The 19029-nt window shown below is 42.7% G+C and overlaps 1 protein-coding gene across 1 annotated transcript in view; it reads left to right on the top strand.

Annotated features, from left to right (window-relative positions):
* The window catches only part of PNLIPRP3 (pancreatic lipase related protein 3), a 33953-nt gene extending 16263 nt beyond the window's left edge, over positions 1-17690 (top strand). Inside the window, exons 5-12 of the mRNA XM_032877287.1 lie at positions 1612-1720; positions 5170-5289; positions 5373-5495; positions 8649-8767; positions 11671-11803; positions 13910-14021; positions 16550-16717; positions 16992-17690. Of these exons, the coding sequence (XP_032733178.1) occupies positions 1612-1720; positions 5170-5289; positions 5373-5495; positions 8649-8767; positions 11671-11803; positions 13910-14021; positions 16550-16717; positions 16992-17055 (948 nt within the window). The 3' untranslated portion in view covers positions 17056-17690. The remainder of the gene's footprint in view (positions 1-1611; positions 1721-5169; positions 5290-5372; positions 5496-8648; positions 8768-11670; positions 11804-13909; positions 14022-16549; positions 16718-16991) is intronic.
* Positions 17691-19029: the final 1339 nt, after the last annotated feature.

The raw sequence follows: 19029 nt of genomic DNA, 5'->3' as shown, positions 1-19029 counted from the left end.
AACTGGGTTCTGTGGCAGGGAATTAGTTAGGTCTGTGGTCCAGCCCAGGCACAATAACACCTACATTTTCTAAAAGAATAAAATAGCAAAGTCTTTTGCTATATAGGAGGGTTACACCCTGAGACATTTATAAATCTCCATTTGCCCTACTATTATAGAAAGTAATTTCCCACCATAAAATGCAGCGAAGTAAAATCTAAAGATTTATGACCCTTTCAGACTCTTAAGGTGGGTTCACTCATTCATTCAACAAATATTTTTCTCTGTGCCGCTGTGGGCTAGGCGCTGTTCTAGTCACTGAAGATACAGGGTGAGTGAGACAGTTTCTGCTCTGACAAAGCATGAGGACAGTACTATGAAGTCCAAGGCAGTGGGATGGAAAGAGACTGGAGCAGAGGCTAACCTAGGTGGGCAGCCCCAGGGAGGTGATGCTTGCACCTGAGCACAAAGAGGAACCAGCTGGAGGGGACTCATGGGGCCAAGTCCTCACCTCTGCCCCCACATGGCTTGTCCACTCGTCCTGCCTTTGAGGGAGACCAGGGCACAAGGAGGTACCTAGAATGGGTCCTTGCATCTAAAGGATGAAATCCGATTTCATCTTTTCAGAGAAATACCTGTCCTAACGTTTTGTGAATTTCTTGTGGATCCTGGGGCCTGCGCTGTGGGCTCTTCTAGGTCCAGGAAATAAATGGCAGTGACTTGTCGGAGAGGAAATGTTTGTGAAGAGGAAAGCATTTGCTGTAGTACATGTTCGGTGAATTGATGGGGACAGAGGAGGGGATGCCTGAAGGGGGAGGAGGGCTGATCGGATACCAGGCTGTAGAGGAAGACAGAGAGAAAGCTGAGATTTGAAAGGGTGGCCGCAGTGGAGGAAGGGGCCCCCTAATGACCAGGAGACATCCTTGGATGCACATTCACATGTAATGGATGGAGAAAATACTCTTTATAAGGCAGCACGTAATACTGTCATTACTGGTGGGGAAAAAAGTGGAACATTTGATCAAGTGACAAATTTATCCACGTGAAGGCAATTGCTTGATTTTCGCTGTTATCGTGAAGAGAACTTGAAGCTCAGATGAAACAGAAAAGGCTTGCTCCTTTGTTCCCTGTTGAGTGTGAGTGTGTGTGTGTGTGTGTGTGTGTGGACTCTTAGGCATACAGTCACTTTGGGAATAGTCATTAAAACTCCTCTTTGAAGACCAAACTCAGCACAGACATTTGCTAGAGTGTCCTTCAGTTGGAGGAGACAGACGCAGGGAAGGTATGTAACAGCCCCGGTATGACCGCATTTGACCCATGATGGGAGTGTGCTGGCAGGGTTGGCTCTCAGGGATGGGCCAGAAGCCTTAGCTGTGGTTGCTGGACGGTTCTTTTCCTGAGGACCACAAGGCCCCTTAGCACAGGGAGGAGAACCTGACAGAGGTCATTCCTCCAAGTCTGCCCTGTCCTTTCTCCTTCAGCCAGACAAGGAGCCAGGGGGTCACTTTGTCCTTTGACTAGTTGCCAGCCTGTGTGTGAGAGGGACAAATAAGCTTATGTCGAGCACAGGGAAGCCATTCTGCCTGGTCTCTTAAAAACGTGTGTTCTGTTTTCCTTCGAAAACCCGATCAGAAAAAATTTGGATATTCTCCTTCCAAAGTTCACTTGATTGGCCACAGCGTGGGAGCACATCTGGCTGGGGAAGCTGGGTCCAGGGTCCCAGGCCTTGGAAGGATAACAGGTAAGCCTGCCTGGGGGTGGGCCTGGAATCTGCTTCCATGTTTGTCTACACACAAAATCAGTGTCTGAAACACCCAGCGGGAGTAGAGGAAGCGGATGTGAGATAGGAGGGAACGGGGCTCAACTACACATGACAGTGTTTTCCAAAGTAGGAGGGTATAGGTCCATGTTCGAGAATGTTCGCTGGGGGTCACCTGCGGCGGCAAAGTATCGGGAGCTGCCCACCCAGCAGTAGAGGATGGCTTATGAGTTACGACATGCGCCGTGCCACTCCAGAATGAGCCAGAGCCTCACTGACGGTTCTGGAAGGATGTCCGGGACACATCGGGGTCACAGCTCACCGTGGACGCTGGCTGTGTGGAACTTTGCCCACGCCGTTCCAGTTGCTAGAATGTTGACTGTCACCCCTGGACATACTGTCAAGTCTAAGAATAAGCCGCAGACCCGGGTATGCATACATGATGAATTAGCGTGATTTAGGATATACTGCGAATTAGATTTTCGAGGAAGATCATCATGTCCCTTTCCGGCACTGCGACTTCCAAACTAATCGAGTCAGATGGAGGGAGATCAAAGTATCAGCTCCAGTATCCACAAATTGGCCTGGCCTCTCTCTCTCCTCTGCATCCCCAGGCAACATTCAGGCAGCAGGTGCTGGTCTCTTCGGCTGCTTTGCGCCTGTCCGCGAACTGGCCACTGTCCCGGCTCAGGCCCTCTACATCGCTCGCCTGGATTTGGCCACTCGTGACAGGTCCCCCAGCCCAGTCCCCCACAAGTGCTACCAAGGCCTCCTGTTTCCCAATACGGGCTGCCACTCACTGCCAGAGCTTTCTGTCGCCCAAAGCCTCTTAGCTCTTCACATAATGGTTCATGTTTCATCGTGGCTTTTCATATTTCTGTGCTATTATCCTTTGCCCTAAATGGCCACTATTCACCTTTCAAGATTCATTTCAAGCGTGCCGTCCTCCGGCAGAGTTAATTCTACTTCCCAACTCCTTTCAAATACGCCTCTATTAGATCCCAAAATGCAACTTCTGTGTTGCATGGTTCTATATACACACATATATAATTATTCATTCACCTATTTATTTTGAGACACTCTAAACTACTAAGAAAATCTCTCTTACCCCACCCCTCCCCAGGCCCGACACACAGTATGTGTACATTTCCTGTTGGTTAAAACAATAAACTATAGTTCTGTGTGTGTACATATATACACACACATACTTATGCTTTAAATTCAAACTTGAACTTTAAGTATCTTTTCCTAAAAATAGTTAAGAACTCCAGGTTACGTGTACAGTGTATGGTCTCAGCAGCCTTCCGGTATAGCAGACTTTTCCTGCTGAAAACTTCCTCTTTCTTCCAGCTCCCAAATCCCAACACCAACGCCAACACCAGCCCATGGCCGCCTTTCTTCTTTGAGATAATAAAATTGTATTTTTATTCTGAAGTCCTCGTGTAGCAAAAATTCCCCTTTGCTCTAAGTTTTCAGGCCCGGGAGAGTGAAGAAATGGGCAGAGTTTGTGAAGAGGGAACATCTGGGGGCCTACTGTGGGCATTTCAGCCATAAATCAGAGGGAGGAACATCGCTATTCATGTATTTGCAATCACATGGGGTCACCATAAATTTGTGAAGATTTTGTTTTTCTCAATTTTGATTTCAAAAATCAGATACTATTTAACTCCTCATTCTTCCTGCCAAGTGAATTATCCCGTTGAGTAAGTAGAAAAATAATACACTTTTAAAGGCTCTCTGAAAATCCAAAAATTGCTATAATTTGGATGTTGGAATCTATAGTCCTTGCCAGTGGTTAGTTTTGGAACAATCGTGTTCCTTGTGTAACAAAAGAACCAAAACCTCAAGAAAGATCTGAGCTTTATCATAAAATCAGTTCAAAGCAGAATTAAGTGATAGCTTTTAAGACATGTATAAGTTGAACCTCTTGCTGTCTTTCTCCTGGAACCCCCCAAATGCAGGTTCCCCACTTCCCTGCTATTTGCCTCTTCTCTGATCAGTAAGAGTCTGATGGGTGCCTCCTAATTTTGGAGGCATCTCTAGAGAGTTCTTGACTTCATCAGAAGTTGGCAGCTGGTCGGTGATCACACACGAAACAATCAAACAAACTTCCTAGAGTTGAAGATCGATCATGAGCCTGTTGTATCTTACAGGCGTGGGGCCCAAACATTTACTTCTCACTTCTGCCGTATTTCCACGGGTTAGCTACAGCTCCGCTCCAAGTCCTCTCCACTCCGGGACCCAGTCTCCACTTTACAGCAGAGACTTTTGCTAAAATGTACATCTCCCCTTTTGCAAACCTGTCAGAGCTTCCCATTGCCAACCAGATGGTGTCCCAACCCTTCTGCGTGGTTCAGACTACACCTGGCCCCTGCTTACAATGCTAGCCTTGTCTTCACCCAGTTCGAAAATTTTGTACCCCAGCCCTCAAAAACCAGTTATAGTTTCCCAAATGTGCTTAACCGTTTGACCTGCAGGCCATGAAGAGTCTCTTTCTTACCTCTGGGGTGCGGCTGTCCCCTCTTTACCCTGGCCGAGTGTCCTGGTCCCTCAGATCTCTGCTTGTATTTCCATGTCCCGCAGAAGCATGTCCCAACTTCCCAAGACTGGTTTTTGTGTCCCTTCCCTGTGCTCGCATAAGACCTAGGCTCCCCTCGGTCTCTGGACTGAGAGCTCTGGATGGAGGTGTCTTCCCCATCCAACAGAAAGCTCCTTGAGGTCAAGGCCAGGCCTTATTCCTTGTACTCAAGTGCTGAACCTAGCTCCTGGCACATAGTAAGTGCTTGATAATAAGTGTCAAATGTGTAAATGAGTGGCTCCGTGAATGGACATAACATTGTAGAGACCTCTACATAGCTAAACTTTATCCCTCTTAGATACTTGAACAGGACAGAGCGGGCTGAGGGTCTAGACACTTGGGCTCTTTGTCCATTTTGCCTCCAGTATACGATGACCTTGTTGAATCACTTCACGTCACCGGATGTCAGGCTTTTTATTTATAATATAATGAAGTGGAAATAATGAGCCATGGCTGAAAACTAAGCTGAAGCGTGTTGCTTTGTAGATTCATGTTTACAGAGTGAAGAGCTCTTATCTTTTATTTTTATCTGTATTTTTGCCCACGGATGTTGCTTTTGAGGTCATCTGCGATCCATAACCTTAGTTATGGAGATGGTAATCCCTGTACAGACCCGAGCATTTGATTCTTCTGACTCTGTTTTTTGACATTGTCTGGACACAGCCTTGCTTGTGCGTGGGAATCTGACATTGTATAGCGACCTGCATGTATGTGCTCAATTTAGGTATCAGTACTTTGTCTTGGGTGGTGTTCGACCTATGTAAATCTCTCCCTCCAAAATAACAACAACACTATGAATGTGCTCTTGGAGAGAACGTGTGTTGGTCTAATGACCTTCCGTGCTTTTCCCCAGGGTTGGACCCAGCCGGGCCATATTTCCACAACACTCCAAATGAGGTTAGGCTGGACCCCTCGGATGCCGACTTTGTCGATGTCATTCATACAAACGCAGTTCGCTTGCTCTTTGAGTTTGGTAAGTTTTCAGTACAAAGAGAAACTACACTGAAGCATGGAAAAGAATCTTAGAAGCATTTATCCTGCTTTTATCGATCTCAGGTGCTGGAACTATTAATGCTTGTGGTCACCTTGACTTTTACCCAAACGGAGGGAAGCACATGCCAGGATGTGAAGACTTAATTACACCTTTATTTACCTTTGACTTCAACATTTACAAGGAAGGTAAATACTTCTTAAAATATGAAGCTAGCTATTATACATTCACTCAGCTCCCTCCTTGGACAGGATCCACACCCTTTTGCACATAATATAATATGAAAATACACTTTACCCAAAACACAGTCACATGTATAAAGCTCCTACTAGCTTTGAGACCCACAAGGTCAGGGTCCGTGTCTTAGTTATTTTTGTATCCCCAGGGCCTATCAGAATGTCTAGCATATTGTAGTCACTCAGTGTAAACAGGAGGATATGTTTATTCATTCAGCAGGACGTACTGAGTGTCCCCTATGTGCCAGGCATTATTCTAGGAACAGCAGATGTAGGAAGGAATTCAAGAGACAAAAACCCCTCCGTGATGGAGCTAACATTCTAATTTGCTAGAAAAATAGTACTAGAGTAAGGAGACAAAATAAAGCATAGAATTGAATATGAGGTGTTGGTGTTAGTGGGGGTCGAGTGGGGAAAGAAGATTTTTGATAGGGTGGCCAGAGACAACCTAAAGGACTTAGCCATGAGGTTACCTGGGAGAAAGGCAATCCAAGCCAGTGGGTGGGAGGCAGCCAGTGTAAAGGGCCTGGGGCAGGAACCTGCCTGGGAAGTTCATGGTAGTGGGGAGCCTACTGTGGTTAGAGGGAATTGAAAGATGAGAGTAGTGGACATGAAGTTAGAGAAGGGACAAAGGGAGAGAATACTGGGCTTTTGGACCATTGCAAAGATTTCAACTTTTACTCAAGTGAATTGGGAGACATGGGAGGATTTGGAGCAGAAGAGAGATAGGATTTTACTTACTTATTAACAGAATCACTATGGATCACACATTAACCACAAATTAAACAAATAGTATTTAACCCTTTATAGTAGTTTCCGATAAGAATAGTATCCACAGAGTGTCTGGTAAGACACCAAAAGCTATTATTTGGGAATTTCATTATTCTCTGGATCTACCTATCATCATCATGTAAATAATGAAATGTATCATACATAATAATATAATGTATGATGATATGATAATAAATGACTAAATATCTCACCATCGTATATCACATGGTCAGAATATCTCGATGATCTAATTTTTTTTTCCGATGATCTAATTATTTGATCTTCCAACTGGCTACTGTAGTGGAAAGATACACAGATCATGACATTGAAAGTAGCTGGTGTAGTGGAAAGATACACAGATCATGACATTGAGAGTAGCCAGAGTGTCCTCCTCTCTAGAGACAAAGTGCAAAGTTTTAATATCTGTTCTGAAGAGTAAATGTGATTAGAAGTGTCAATTTGCAATATGTACTAAAGAAAAGAAACAAAAACTGGTGAGTTACAGACACTCAGAATGAGAAAGCCAATGCCAGCAAGAAAAGATAAGCAAAATTCATTCCAATAAGGCCTATTATAAAACTTATTTCTCTTCTTATTTTCCATATTATGACTTAAAATCCCTTCTATTAGGATGAAATATAGATCATAATATTTCTTTATATAACTGTACATATACACCGAACTTTGGAAAATCTGTAAAGAATTAATTCAAGTAAAACACATTTATTACAAGCGACCATTTAAAGACGTTATAAAATTCCCTACAACTTTATTTAAAGTATGTGTATCATTCATGGTATGATTTAGAAGAGTTTGAAAACATGAAGATATTCGATTTTACATTATATTTATTACTAAGAAATCACTTACTTTTAAAATTTTTATTTCCCAAATGCTAATGAACTGTCTTATCTACATCACAATTAATGGTGAATATAAATCTGAATATAAAAGACCCGATGTAAGAGACATCCTTGTTTAAAAAAAAAAAAAAAAAAGATGATGCCCATTATTGATCTCTGCTTTCTGAAGTTACCCTGTCTCAGCTAACTATTGCATGACAAACCAGAATGGCTTAAAAGAACAATGGTTTTGTTGCCCACTTTTCTGAGGGTCAAGATTCAGGCAGAGTTAGGCAGAGACTTTGATTTGCGATGAGTCACGTGATTGCATCTGGTTGGGGGCTGCCCTGGGTTAAGCTAGGTGGGAAGGTTCAACATGGTCTTCCATGTCTGGGGCCTTGGTACTGGTTCTTTTCTGTAAGTGGTCTGTTCCTCTTAAGGGCCTTTCTTCCCAGCCAGTTAACCAGGATTTCTTAACAGAAAAGCTGGGTTCTAAGAAAGCAAGAGTGGGTACCAGAACTTTTCTAAGACTGAGGACCTGAATTTGTACGGGGTCAATTCCTCCATGTTTTGCTGGTCAAAGCAAGTCAGGGACTAGCTTACAATCCAGGGTGGGGTGGGGAGAGTGGGGGAAAAAAAGATAAGCTCCTTGCTCTTGAAGGGAGGAGTGGTAATCTGTTGTTCCAAAGAGGTGAGGACCTAAAAAATAGTGACTCACTGGAGGCCACTATTGAAGTATAACGATCTAGCACATATACTATAACAAAATCTAGTTTCTCAAAGATCAACCAAGTTGTGCAGGTCATTGGAAGAATAGTCCACGGCAGATGCTAGAGATGTTGCCGTAAGATAGACAGCATAAAGGACTAGAATGCTAACTTCAGAATGCACATATGTATTTAGATTTTATTTATTATTGCAATAATAATAAATATTAGTGGCCATAATGTCATGCCTGACAATGACAAAACTAAGTTGTCTTTAGCATTCATTATAACACCTCTCACTTATCACATCTCGATGTTCAGTTGAAGGTGTGCACTGGTTCACATTGCTGGCTGTTTTGTGATTGAGTAAGAGGGAGTTCAGCCTTCCTGCAGAAACAGAGAGGCAGAGAAGGAATTGATATAACGTGGGGATGTTGTATGCACAAGGATACTGAAAGCTCTAAGTGCTTTAAAGCTCTAAGTCAAAGATTTGGAAAGTATTGAAGATAACAGAACACAGAATCATTTGCATTTACATTTGTTTATTTACCCTGCTTGAATGTCCCTTGAGGGTCACACAAAGAATTCTTCGATACAAAGAAAATGGTATGTGCTATTGAGATAAAGGTTGTGCTGTATCCAGCCTACATACAAGGTCTGGCTGTCTGGACCTCCCAAGTCAAGAATATGTTTTTTTAAAGTTATTTTTCTAAGAAATGGCTCCTACTATTAGTTATCAGTTAATCCATTTATTGCTATCAATTAATTGGAAATTGTCTTCGCAGAAGTGGCTTCCTTCTTTGAATGCAACCATGCCCGCAGTCATCGCTTCTACATGGAAAGCGTTCTCAATCCTGATGCATTTATTGCTTATCCTTGTAGATCCTACAACTCTTTTAAAGCGGTAAGTATTTTGCAGTGGAGTTTAATTAGCAAGTCATTTTTTGAGCCATGATCAGCCAATGAAAAATTAGTGCTTCGAGTATGTGGCAAACAATGCATCTGCCATTTTGGGAAGTAATAGATTTCTTTCTCTGTGCAGAGTACCGAACGGTAGCAGGATTGCTGAAGGGCTTAAATAACTAAACCAACTATTTGTATTCTGGTTGTTTCAGCTCTTTTGAAGATTATATCCAATTTTGCGTTTGGGGCCATTTGTTATGCAGTAATTAGATGCTACTGTGTAACAGGCTGAAGTCCAGGGCAAACATTTTTCTGTGTATATATTTTAAATGTCATCTTCAAAGATGCCCCGAGAAGGCTGAACCAATCAATAGCTACAACCAAACATATTACTACTTACTTGGAACGTGAAAATTATTTTATTAAAATTTAATTATTTATACAGAGCTGAACTGAGGCACAGATATCTCACAGGAGCTCCACACAGATCAATAAGGGACAAAATACCAAATCTGATTTTGCTTGAGTCATAAAGCGCACGGTGCCAGATCTGAACTAAATGTATTTTTCATTTGGTTATCACTATGAAAAGGAGAAAGAAAATCTATTTTGTAGTGGGAAGTGGAAAGATTTTCCTTCTCATGCTTCAGAGACCTAATTCCTTCTTTGATCAGGGGAGAAAATGTGGGGTTTCCAGCTGGAGTTTATTGTAAGTAATAGCACTTTGAGACTAAAGTGCTGTTGGGATAGGAATAAGCCGTTTCTGTCCTTTTAACCAGAGCAAGGTGACTGGATACCCTGCGGCCACCTTCCTCATCTCCGGAGCCAACTGCTCTTACCCATGGCACGCCCTGGTGAACTGCTCAGGAAGCTTGCCAGCCAAACCCTGGCATTTCCCCAGTAACCTTCTTCTGCTCTGCCTCCTCTTTCTTCTGGCCCCAGATGCTGCTCTGAGTAGCTAAAGAGATCTTGGCACTTACTATACTGAAGGCAGGCAGAAGCCCTCAGAGTCACAGGATGGTCAGATAGAATGGGCTACAATTTGCAAGATGGGAGAAACTTAGACACCTGTGCCACATGGATACTAATTATGGCTATAAACTGGAGAACACCGAGTCAACTTCCTTGACATGTTTTATTGTGCTTCTACCCAAACAGTTGTAAAAAGGAAGTGAAATGAAAACAAATAGAACAGAATGAAATAGAATAAAATGAAATGAAATAAGATTAAAATAAAATAAAATGAAGGAGGAGTTCAAGTACTGGGCTGTCTGGTTCACACCCTTGCTCCCTCACTTACTAGACATGCATCATTGGACAAATTCTTCAACTGCTCTGCACTTTGGTTTCCGCATCTGTTAGATAGGGAGGCTGAAAGCACTGTAATAATAAAGAGGCTTATGAGTACTAATTAGTTAAACACATACAACATGCTTAAAAAGTGCCTGGCACATGGTAAGCACCTAATAAATATGAGCCCTTTTATCCTTGTGATAAGTTTTCTTTATTAAAAATAGAGTTTTACATGGGATGCTTTACTATAATCCTAGCCTAAATGTCCATGGTTTATATATCCGTAAGTTCAAGACCTAAAATAACAAATATTAAAACACTGCTACCCAGATTTTTTAAGTTAACATTTTGTTGTTTTTTTTAAGATTTATTTATTTATTTGAGAGAGAGAGAATGAGAGAGAGAGATTGAGCATGAGAAAGTGGGAAGGTCAGAGGGAGAAGCAGACTCCCTGCCAAGCAGGGAGCCCAGTGCGAGACTTGATCCCGGGACTCCAGGATCATGACCTGAGCTGAAGGCAGTCGCTTAACCAACTGAGCCACCCAGGCATCCCCATTTTGTTAGTTTTGCTTTAGATCTTAAAATGCGCAGACAAAATTTCCCTTTCATTCCCTTCACGCCCTCCCCTGAAGCAGGGTTTGAGGTGAATCCCATATGTATGAGATTAATAGCATCACACTGTATCTTTCTGGATTTGCTTTTTTGTTGTTAAATTTTAGAATTGAGATCTACATTGATATATAGAGATCTGATGTATTTATTTTCTAGGAATTAGTCACAATTTATTTCTTCACTCCCCTACCAGCAGGCATGTTGGTTGCTTCTAGGGTTCGCTCTTAAAAGTGGTTCTGCAGTAAACACTGCTGTATGTGTGCTAGTGTGCTTGTGTGGAAGCTTCCTTATGGTGTGTAATACAAGTGAAATTGTCAAAGCATATGTACATTTCTGTCTTGTTTAAGAGATTTTATTTATCTATTTGAGAGAGAGAGAGAGAGCACGCAAGCAGGGGAAGGAGCAGAGGGAGAAGGACAAGCAGAGCCCCACAAGGGGCTTGATCCCCCCCACCCCAGATCATGACCTGAGCTGAAATCAGGAGGCAGACACTTAACCGACGGAGCCACCCAGGCGCCCCACATTTCTGTCTCTATTAGACATGACCAAATTGCTTTCTGCAACGTTTGTCCATTTTACGTTCTCATCAGGACCAAGCGAGAATTCCACACATGTCTTCACCACTACTTGGTGTTGCACATTGTTTTAATTTCTGCAGTTCTGCTGAGTAGGAAATTGTATGTTGTTTTCATTAGTGCATCGCTGACAACTTGCAAGATTGAGCAGCTTTTTACATCGTTATCCTCTTCTGGGGGTTATCTATTCATAGCATTTACTCGTTTTTCTAATAGGCCATTTTTCCCCCCTCAGTTGTTTTTGTTTTATTTTGTTTTGTTTTTGGAAGACAGGGTAGCCTATTGGGCAACTTAGTCATTTTTAAATGCATATGCTTTATTTAAATTTCAAAGATTTATTATAGTTTAATAATGTATCTAGAGTTTATTGAAGGCCAACATTTCTAATTACATTTCTAACCTACTTCTTCTTTTCTGTCCCCAGGGAGATTGCTTCCATTGTCCCAAAGAAGGTTGCCCAACAATGGGTCATTTTGCTGATAGATTTCACCTCAAAAATATGCAGCCTAATAGATCATACTATTTTTTAAACACTGGGTCTCTTTCCCCATTTGCCCGTAAGTATTGTAGCTCAGTTTTTTTATTGTGATGCTTTAAGGTACTTATCGTTAAAAATTCAACAGTTTTTACTGAGTGTCTACTAAATCACTGGGCATCGGGCCAGAAGCTGAGGCTGCAGTGAGGAAGCAAAACAGTGAGTACAGACTAGTGGGGAGTTTTAATCCTGGGTAATGAACGTTCTGATAAGAGACGTGCAAAGGAGGGACGTCCATAACCAAATCAACAGAGCTTTCTGAGGGAAGGTGACTTCTAAGCGTATTCCTGAGAGAGGAGTCAGAGGGAGAAGGAAGTGGCAACATCCAAGCAGAAGGAACAGCATGGGTCAGTGTCTGGAGGTGAAAGACTGTGAGAGAAAGAAGAACCCCCTGCTGGGACCACAGAGACCTTGAAGAGAGTAATACGAGATGAGGAGGAGACGTAACTTAAGTCAAATAATGAAACATGTGCCATATAGGGAGTTTGGACTTTATCTATAGCTCCTGGAAGGCCACCAAAGGGTGTTAAGATTATCAGACTGGTTTCTTAAAAAGTCATTCTAGTTGCTGCATGGATTAGAGGGAGACAAGATGGAGGCAGATTGACCTATTAGGACAAGTGTTTCCTCACCACCATGGAAGGTGATGGATGGAAACGAACTTCGTGTGCGATTCATTTCACAATATATCATTAAGTGTGTATCGCGGTCATGGTGTACATATCCACAATGTTTATATCTCAATAAAGCTGGACAGAGAGGTAGGAGATGGGGAGAGAGTATGGAGATGGGAGGTAGAAACCCAATGAACCTGTGAATGGATGTGAGGGATACAGAAAGCCAAGAGCTCAAGGATGATTCTGGCTCACTGGATGTTCTATTCGCTAAATTTGATGGCACATGAAGAAAAACTGGGTTAAAGGAGTTAATGGGCCCAGTTTCTAACTCACCAGGTTTTGCGATGCCTTGGGATAGTGGGGGAGGATGTGCCCACAAGGCAGTCAGATATACGGGCGACTGATGTGATCTACAGAGACTTGAGAGGTACACCTGTGTGTAGACAGCCATCAGAGCTGTGGAGGCGGGTGATGGAATTACCCAAGAAAAATGTGTCAGATGAGAAGAAAGAGAGCAGAGAAAGAGAGCCTGAGAAAGAGACTGAGAGAGGTTTCAGGCTCTTTCAGAGAGAGAAGGTGAACTGATGTGGAGAGCAGTAAAAAGAGCCAGAGAAAGAAAGACAATGAGGAAGGGAGGATGGATCCACAGCACGAAATATGCTAAAAGGCCAGATGAGACGGTCCCAAGGGCTCATGGGTTAAAGTGCCGATGCCGACCCTGGGAGCCTGGGAGGGGGTTTCCATGTGGAGGTGGCAGGGGGGTGGGCTGAGGAGGGAAGAAATCTGGCAACAATTAACTCAGGAATTGAAAATTCTCTCTGGAGGCTTTTCTCCTTTTAGACCTTTTTCAAACAATTTTAGGAAGAATTGCACTTTCCCCAGTGTGTTCTTAAGCATACAATTTCAGAATTCACAATGAACGATGTGTTTCATTCCAGGTTTTGTAAAAGTGACCCTTGGCCACTTTCAAGGGATTCGTCCTGTGGGCAGGCTTTGTGCTGCCCCCGACCTGGGCTAACTGAACGTTCCGAGTGCAGAGCCTGTTGGGATGGGAAGAGACAACTCACTTTACCTCCCAAGACCCTCTCGCTTGCTAGGTTCTCTAGATTTATTCTGGATGAGTTGTCAAACTGTGGCCAGTCAAAACCCAGCTCTGCAGAGTGCACATGCTGCAGGATACAAGTGTAGCAGACAAAAGAAAGCTCATGCTTCCATTTTTAAAAGTCATAAAAATGCCCAGAAGATTAAAGGATTTTCTTTAAAGAATATCATGATACTGTTTACTTTCATAAAATGAAAACATGTACATGTATATGTCTTTTTAAATGTAGGTTTTCACCAAAGTCACTCAAGCTATATCAAGTTGTGCTTTTTCGTGAGCAAGAACAGCCACGTTCAAGGCTGAGAGTTGCATTGACATCCGAGTGCCCAGGAGGTCATGCTTTTCACATGTTTTCACCTCTTCATTTTCACTCTTCTTCTTCTTTTTTTTTTTTTTTTTAAATTTCCAGGTTGGAGGCACAAATTGTCTGTCAAACTTGATGGAAACAACGTCACTCAAGGGACCCTGTTTCTCCGTGTAGGTGGAACAACGGGGAACGTGGAGGAGTTTGTGATGGCCAGGTAGGCAAGGGCCAAGGACAAGGAAGCAGCAGGTGGCACAGTGCTGGGCACTCGCTCAGACTGGCTCAGTCAGCAGCTCACTCTTCTGACAGCGGAATGGGAATGCCACGGGCTGTCATGACACATTTGACTTTTCTTTTCACTTCCGGCTTTCCAGATATAAAAATAGAAATCATAGGCACTCTTTTCTCTGCAGTTCCACCTACAAACAGAAGAGGTTGGAAAACAATAGCATAAAATTATAGATCTCGATAATAGAGTAACTGGACAACAAACAAGAGTTATTATCCAGTCCATTAACATTATGCAAATTGGAGCGTATGTTTTGATTGTATAGATTCAAATTACTTATGGAATAAGACATTTGTATAAATGGCCAGATTCCTGATAAGCTGTCTGAGTAGCACCCACAGACATAGGACAAGTGTTGAAATCGTCAAGGGTGGAAGTAATTCAGCAGAGACATTCACTGAGCCTTTACCTTTGGCTAAAGTCCCCTTTTATCTTGAGTTTCCTTTCGTCTTTTCTTTGGTTAGCCTTAGCATTTTTGTATTAGAGATTTCACTTAACGTTGTTTAATTCTGCAATCCGTTTCAGAATTAAGGTTATGCACACTAATTAGATGCTACCTTTTTGCAAACCAATGAATGGATTAGATTTTTGCCTCTTTACTTTCCATCATCTTCAAAGAATGGGCAGAGGCATGAAAAACAAGAGGTTTCTGTGGTTATTTTGTCAGTCGAAGGATGCGGTAGATTAATCATTCTGGCCCTTTGTGCACACCCTCTTGCCTCAGCAGCCCTGCCTGCAGCTGTGGGTTCAGTCGGGGACCCTCTGGCCCCTGGTGAATGCACAGGCTCCAGCCCACCTTTCCATCCCCATCTCCCACTGTCTGGTGTCTGGTTCGCTGGTCTTCAACTCAATCAGGTTACCCTGACTGCAGTACTTAGTGTTGACTAGATCCACCTTTTCCTCTCTTCCTGACTTCACTCATGCTGTTCCTCTGTTCCAGATACCCTTCCCTATCCTATCTCATTTTCCGTGTTCTTCATGTCTCCATGAAGCTAGTTCTCTGGAAGCCGTTCAGTACGATCGATTGTGTGCCTGCGGCTCTGAGGCCCACAGGCCCATAGCAAGGCTGGGTAGTTTGAGCCCTGCACAAAGGCCTCTGACCTGGGACGGGGGGAACAAATAAGCAGTTCCCACCCACCTAAAAATTTGCCAGAATATTTTGGGGCACCTCGGTGGCTCCATCGGTTGAGCGTCTGACTCTCGGTTTTGGCTCAGGTCATGATCTCAGGGTCACGAAACAGAGCCCCACGTGGTCAGTTTCAGCTCAGGTCATGATCTCAGGGTCACGAGACAGAGCCCCACGTGGGGTTCTGTGCTCAGCGGGAGTCTGCTTGAGATTCTTTCCCTCTGCCCCTAGTGCCTGTGAGCACTCTTTCTCTCTCAAATAAATAAAATCTTTTTTAAAAATTGTAAGACTAGTTTGACATCTCTGCATTTCTTTTGCAAATATCTAAAGAAGGAGTTCACCATCTAGTTGCATAGTCACCAATCTTCTTTTAAGAATAATTCTTAAATTATTGTAAACCCTGTGGCTTCTATGTTAGTAATGTGGGCTTCTAATGGCACTGCTATGAAGGTCTGCACAGTAGGTCCACTGAGCAAATTCAGTTCAAAGAGCAACAGGGAGATTATCCCTAAGAAGCTGGAAGGAAAGTTGCCTTCTGATAATTAAAGCAATTAATTCTATATAAAATAGAGTAAGACTGGCCCTAGGAATAGCAACAGTCATTCATTCACTCAACAAACATTTAAATGCCCACGGTGTGCCAGGAATTGTTCTGATTGCTGAGAATACAGCCACAGGTCCTGTCCTTGTGGGGCTTATCTTCCAGGGAGAGGAGCTACACAATACATTAACAATGGAAGAACGAAGCAGCAGGAATAGGGAAATCACATCTGGTCTAATTTAGGCTAGGGTAAGATATGCCTTATGCATCAAGAGAATCCATTTCCCTCTGCTCTGTTGCCATGCTCTGGATGACTACCTTGGTTACGTGAATCTTTTCGTCCAGATAAAGAAGTTACCAGGGAGAGAGTTGGAGGACATTTTGATTAATAAAAAGAAAGCATTTCCCCATTGGGAACAGAGAGAGCAGTTTTCGGTGAATTCAGCTCCTCGTTGACAGCGTGATCATTTCCTGATGTCAATAAAATCTAGTTTCTGAGACTCTAAAGCTAACACCAGACCTTTCATTGTGGAGATCCCATCAAGATAATGCCTCTCTAGGCATTCCCCAACATCAACTAGTCAAGCTTCCCATTTCCCTCGCCCTTCCTTTCAAGCTTCAGAACGCTGGTATTCCAAGACGCTGATTGACGTGAGCACAAAGAATAAATCTCTGTGAGCAGATACCAGCAGCCACGACTTTCTCTTTCATCGTACACACAGATGCAGGTCCACTTGAATATTGAGAATAGCTGGTGTGAGCTTATGAGTCTTATCTTTCTGTTTACAGTGGAACGCTGAAGCCAGGCATGACTTACACAAAATTAATTGATGCAGACGTTAATGTTGGAAATGTTACAAATATTGAGTTCATTTGGAAGGAACATTTGTTTGGGCATTCTCAGAATAAGTTGGGAGCAGAGGTGGTGAAAGATATATCTGGAAAATATGGATATGAGTAAGTATTACCTTTTCCCTTGAATTTTCAGACAAACTTTAAATTTTTAATGGTATTTGAAACCTCCGTAGAATTTGAAATTTGCAACTTGTGTAAAAATTTGTACATCTTAACATTTTATAATTAAAGAAAAGGAAACTTATTTAAGAAATAAACATCATATTTGCAAAAGTGTTTACAAAATAATAATTACTCATTCAATTAGATCTACCATGTGTCTTTTGCCCCATAGAGTCATTTTAATATCCTTTTTTTTTCCTTGAAAATTTTTCAGATCTACCTTCTGTAGCCAGGATATCATGGGACCCAATATTGCCCAGATCCTGAAACCATGCTAAATTCAGATACAGTCTTGATGGATTTATTTAATGGAAGTGATGAAAGAAAGAATCTTCTTCTGGTTGGTATCTGAACCAAAGTAGACCATCATGAATGAGGTAGAAAAGTACAGTTGTTGCTGTTTTCTACATAGAATGTTTTTCTCCTTGACAAGCTTTGTAAGGGCCTTGAAAACAGACTGAGTCCTAGGACAGAGTATAGTATGGTCATATGCAGGAACGTGGGTATCAGTGCCAAAATAAAGCTGTGTTGGAATTTCCCTGAATGAGATGACGTGATGCCAAAGTGTCATGATATAAATTCACTGGGCAAAAGTGAGACACTGTCTGGTGAGTACTTGAGATACATTTTGAGTATTTCCAGGTAGAATAAGCATTATTCTAGAATGATTTAAAGAATATTTATTATGTTGTTAATCTTGCTAAGACAAAGTATGGCTATGGTTCATGGTATGTAGATGATAGATAACCCTGTGGGTTGATATGTCTATGTATTAATAATGAAAACCGATGAGAATACATTAGTATTTCCAAGGTGTTCCTTGTCTTCAGGTGTGTATGAAGTAAAAGAAATTCAGGGGCTGATCTGTGATATGTCCAACACTTTGCAATAGTCCCTGAAAATCATCAGCCCCTTCTCTGGAGGCCTCCTGCTCAGAGAGAATGACTGCTCCTCTCTGGGCCTTGAAAGCCCCATTGCAAGTTTGCATTTGGCCTAAAGGCAGCGTTTCATTTGTAATGCCCCTGACTGTCCCTTTGTGTTTGTAATAATAATCCTGTAATATTTAAGTGTGTCCATTTTTTAAAGCTTTGCTTCAGTTTTTTGTAATTCAATTGTCTGTATCCAGTGCAAATCAAAGATGACTGTTTTTATCTGCTCTGTTTTCTAATGGGCTTAGTGTTTAGCCCACAGCACTGTACTGTAAATGTTGTTGAAAGGAAATGCTGTAAAAGCCTCTGCAGGAGTTTTCTTGATTCTCCTTGGTGCCTCGCTGCCAAGTGGACCTCTGGAAGAGTCCCCTGGATGTACTTAAACTTGTGTTGGGGCAGAAATCAGAGAACCAAGTGGGGTGTCTCTTTCCCATCGTGCAAGTGGGAGATGGAAGACTAATTGGAGCATGAGACTCAGTGAAGGAGGAAAGGAGATGCAGACATGTTTGGCATGAACTGGCTGGTTGTCTACTCTCTGGTGCGTGTGTCAACCCAAGGCCTAGGCCAGCCCCGGAGCAGGGTGGCCATGAGCAGCCCAGGGGAGGGTCTGAGTCTCTGAGTCCTACTAACAGTGTGGCAGGCCAACCCCCTCGGCCGCCTGGCAGTGGAGAGGACCCCATCTCTCTGGGGGCAGGACACCTTCCTGTGTCAGCAGCTGTCCTGACCCTGCACTGTTGTCTGCCCAGCCTTTCTCTGTTTTTTTTTTTTTTTTTTTTTTTTTTTTTTTGAGAAGGGCTTGGTTACCACCAGGAAGCTCCAGCAGCAGCACCAGGCTCTGTGAGTCCTGGCCTGCCTCCTTGCCCAAGAGGCCTCTTGGCTGGCTCTTTCTAAGCTTGGAAAGACAAATGGGAGTCAATTAACTTCTGGCAACCTATTTTAATAAAACACAAACTTTTTGTTCCATAGGTCTTACTGTCCTTTTTTTTCCCCCGCATTATAAGAATGTCGTGAGGATGAAAAAGTGTGCATGGCCTATCTAAGCAGAGGGATTCTGAAAGTATAAAGTGATGACATTGTTTTCCTTGTGTTTGTTCCCTGGGAAAGCACTGAAAAATGATGCCCCTTCTCTCTCCGTGCCCTGCATTATGGTCACTTGGTATTTTGAACCAGCAGATGTTGGGGCAAGTCCTGCTCCTTGCATGGACCGCCATTAGTGCTGACGAGTGACTTCAAACCCAGTGGGCTGTTAACTTCTTCCACCTCTCATTGCTATTGATTCACCCATACCTTGTCATCCTGTCACCCTAAATGCTCACCTCCAAA

The sequence above is a fragment of the Lontra canadensis genome, unplaced genomic scaffold, assembly GCF_010015895.1.
Source record: "Lontra canadensis isolate GAN:19392208 unplaced genomic scaffold, GSC_riverotter_1.0 scaffold3, whole genome shotgun sequence".
NCBI classification, from domain to species: Eukaryota; Metazoa; Chordata; class Mammalia; order Carnivora; family Mustelidae; genus Lontra; species Lontra canadensis.
The sequence above is the reverse complement of the archived record's forward strand: the minus strand, read 5'-3'. Positions and strand labels throughout refer to the sequence as shown.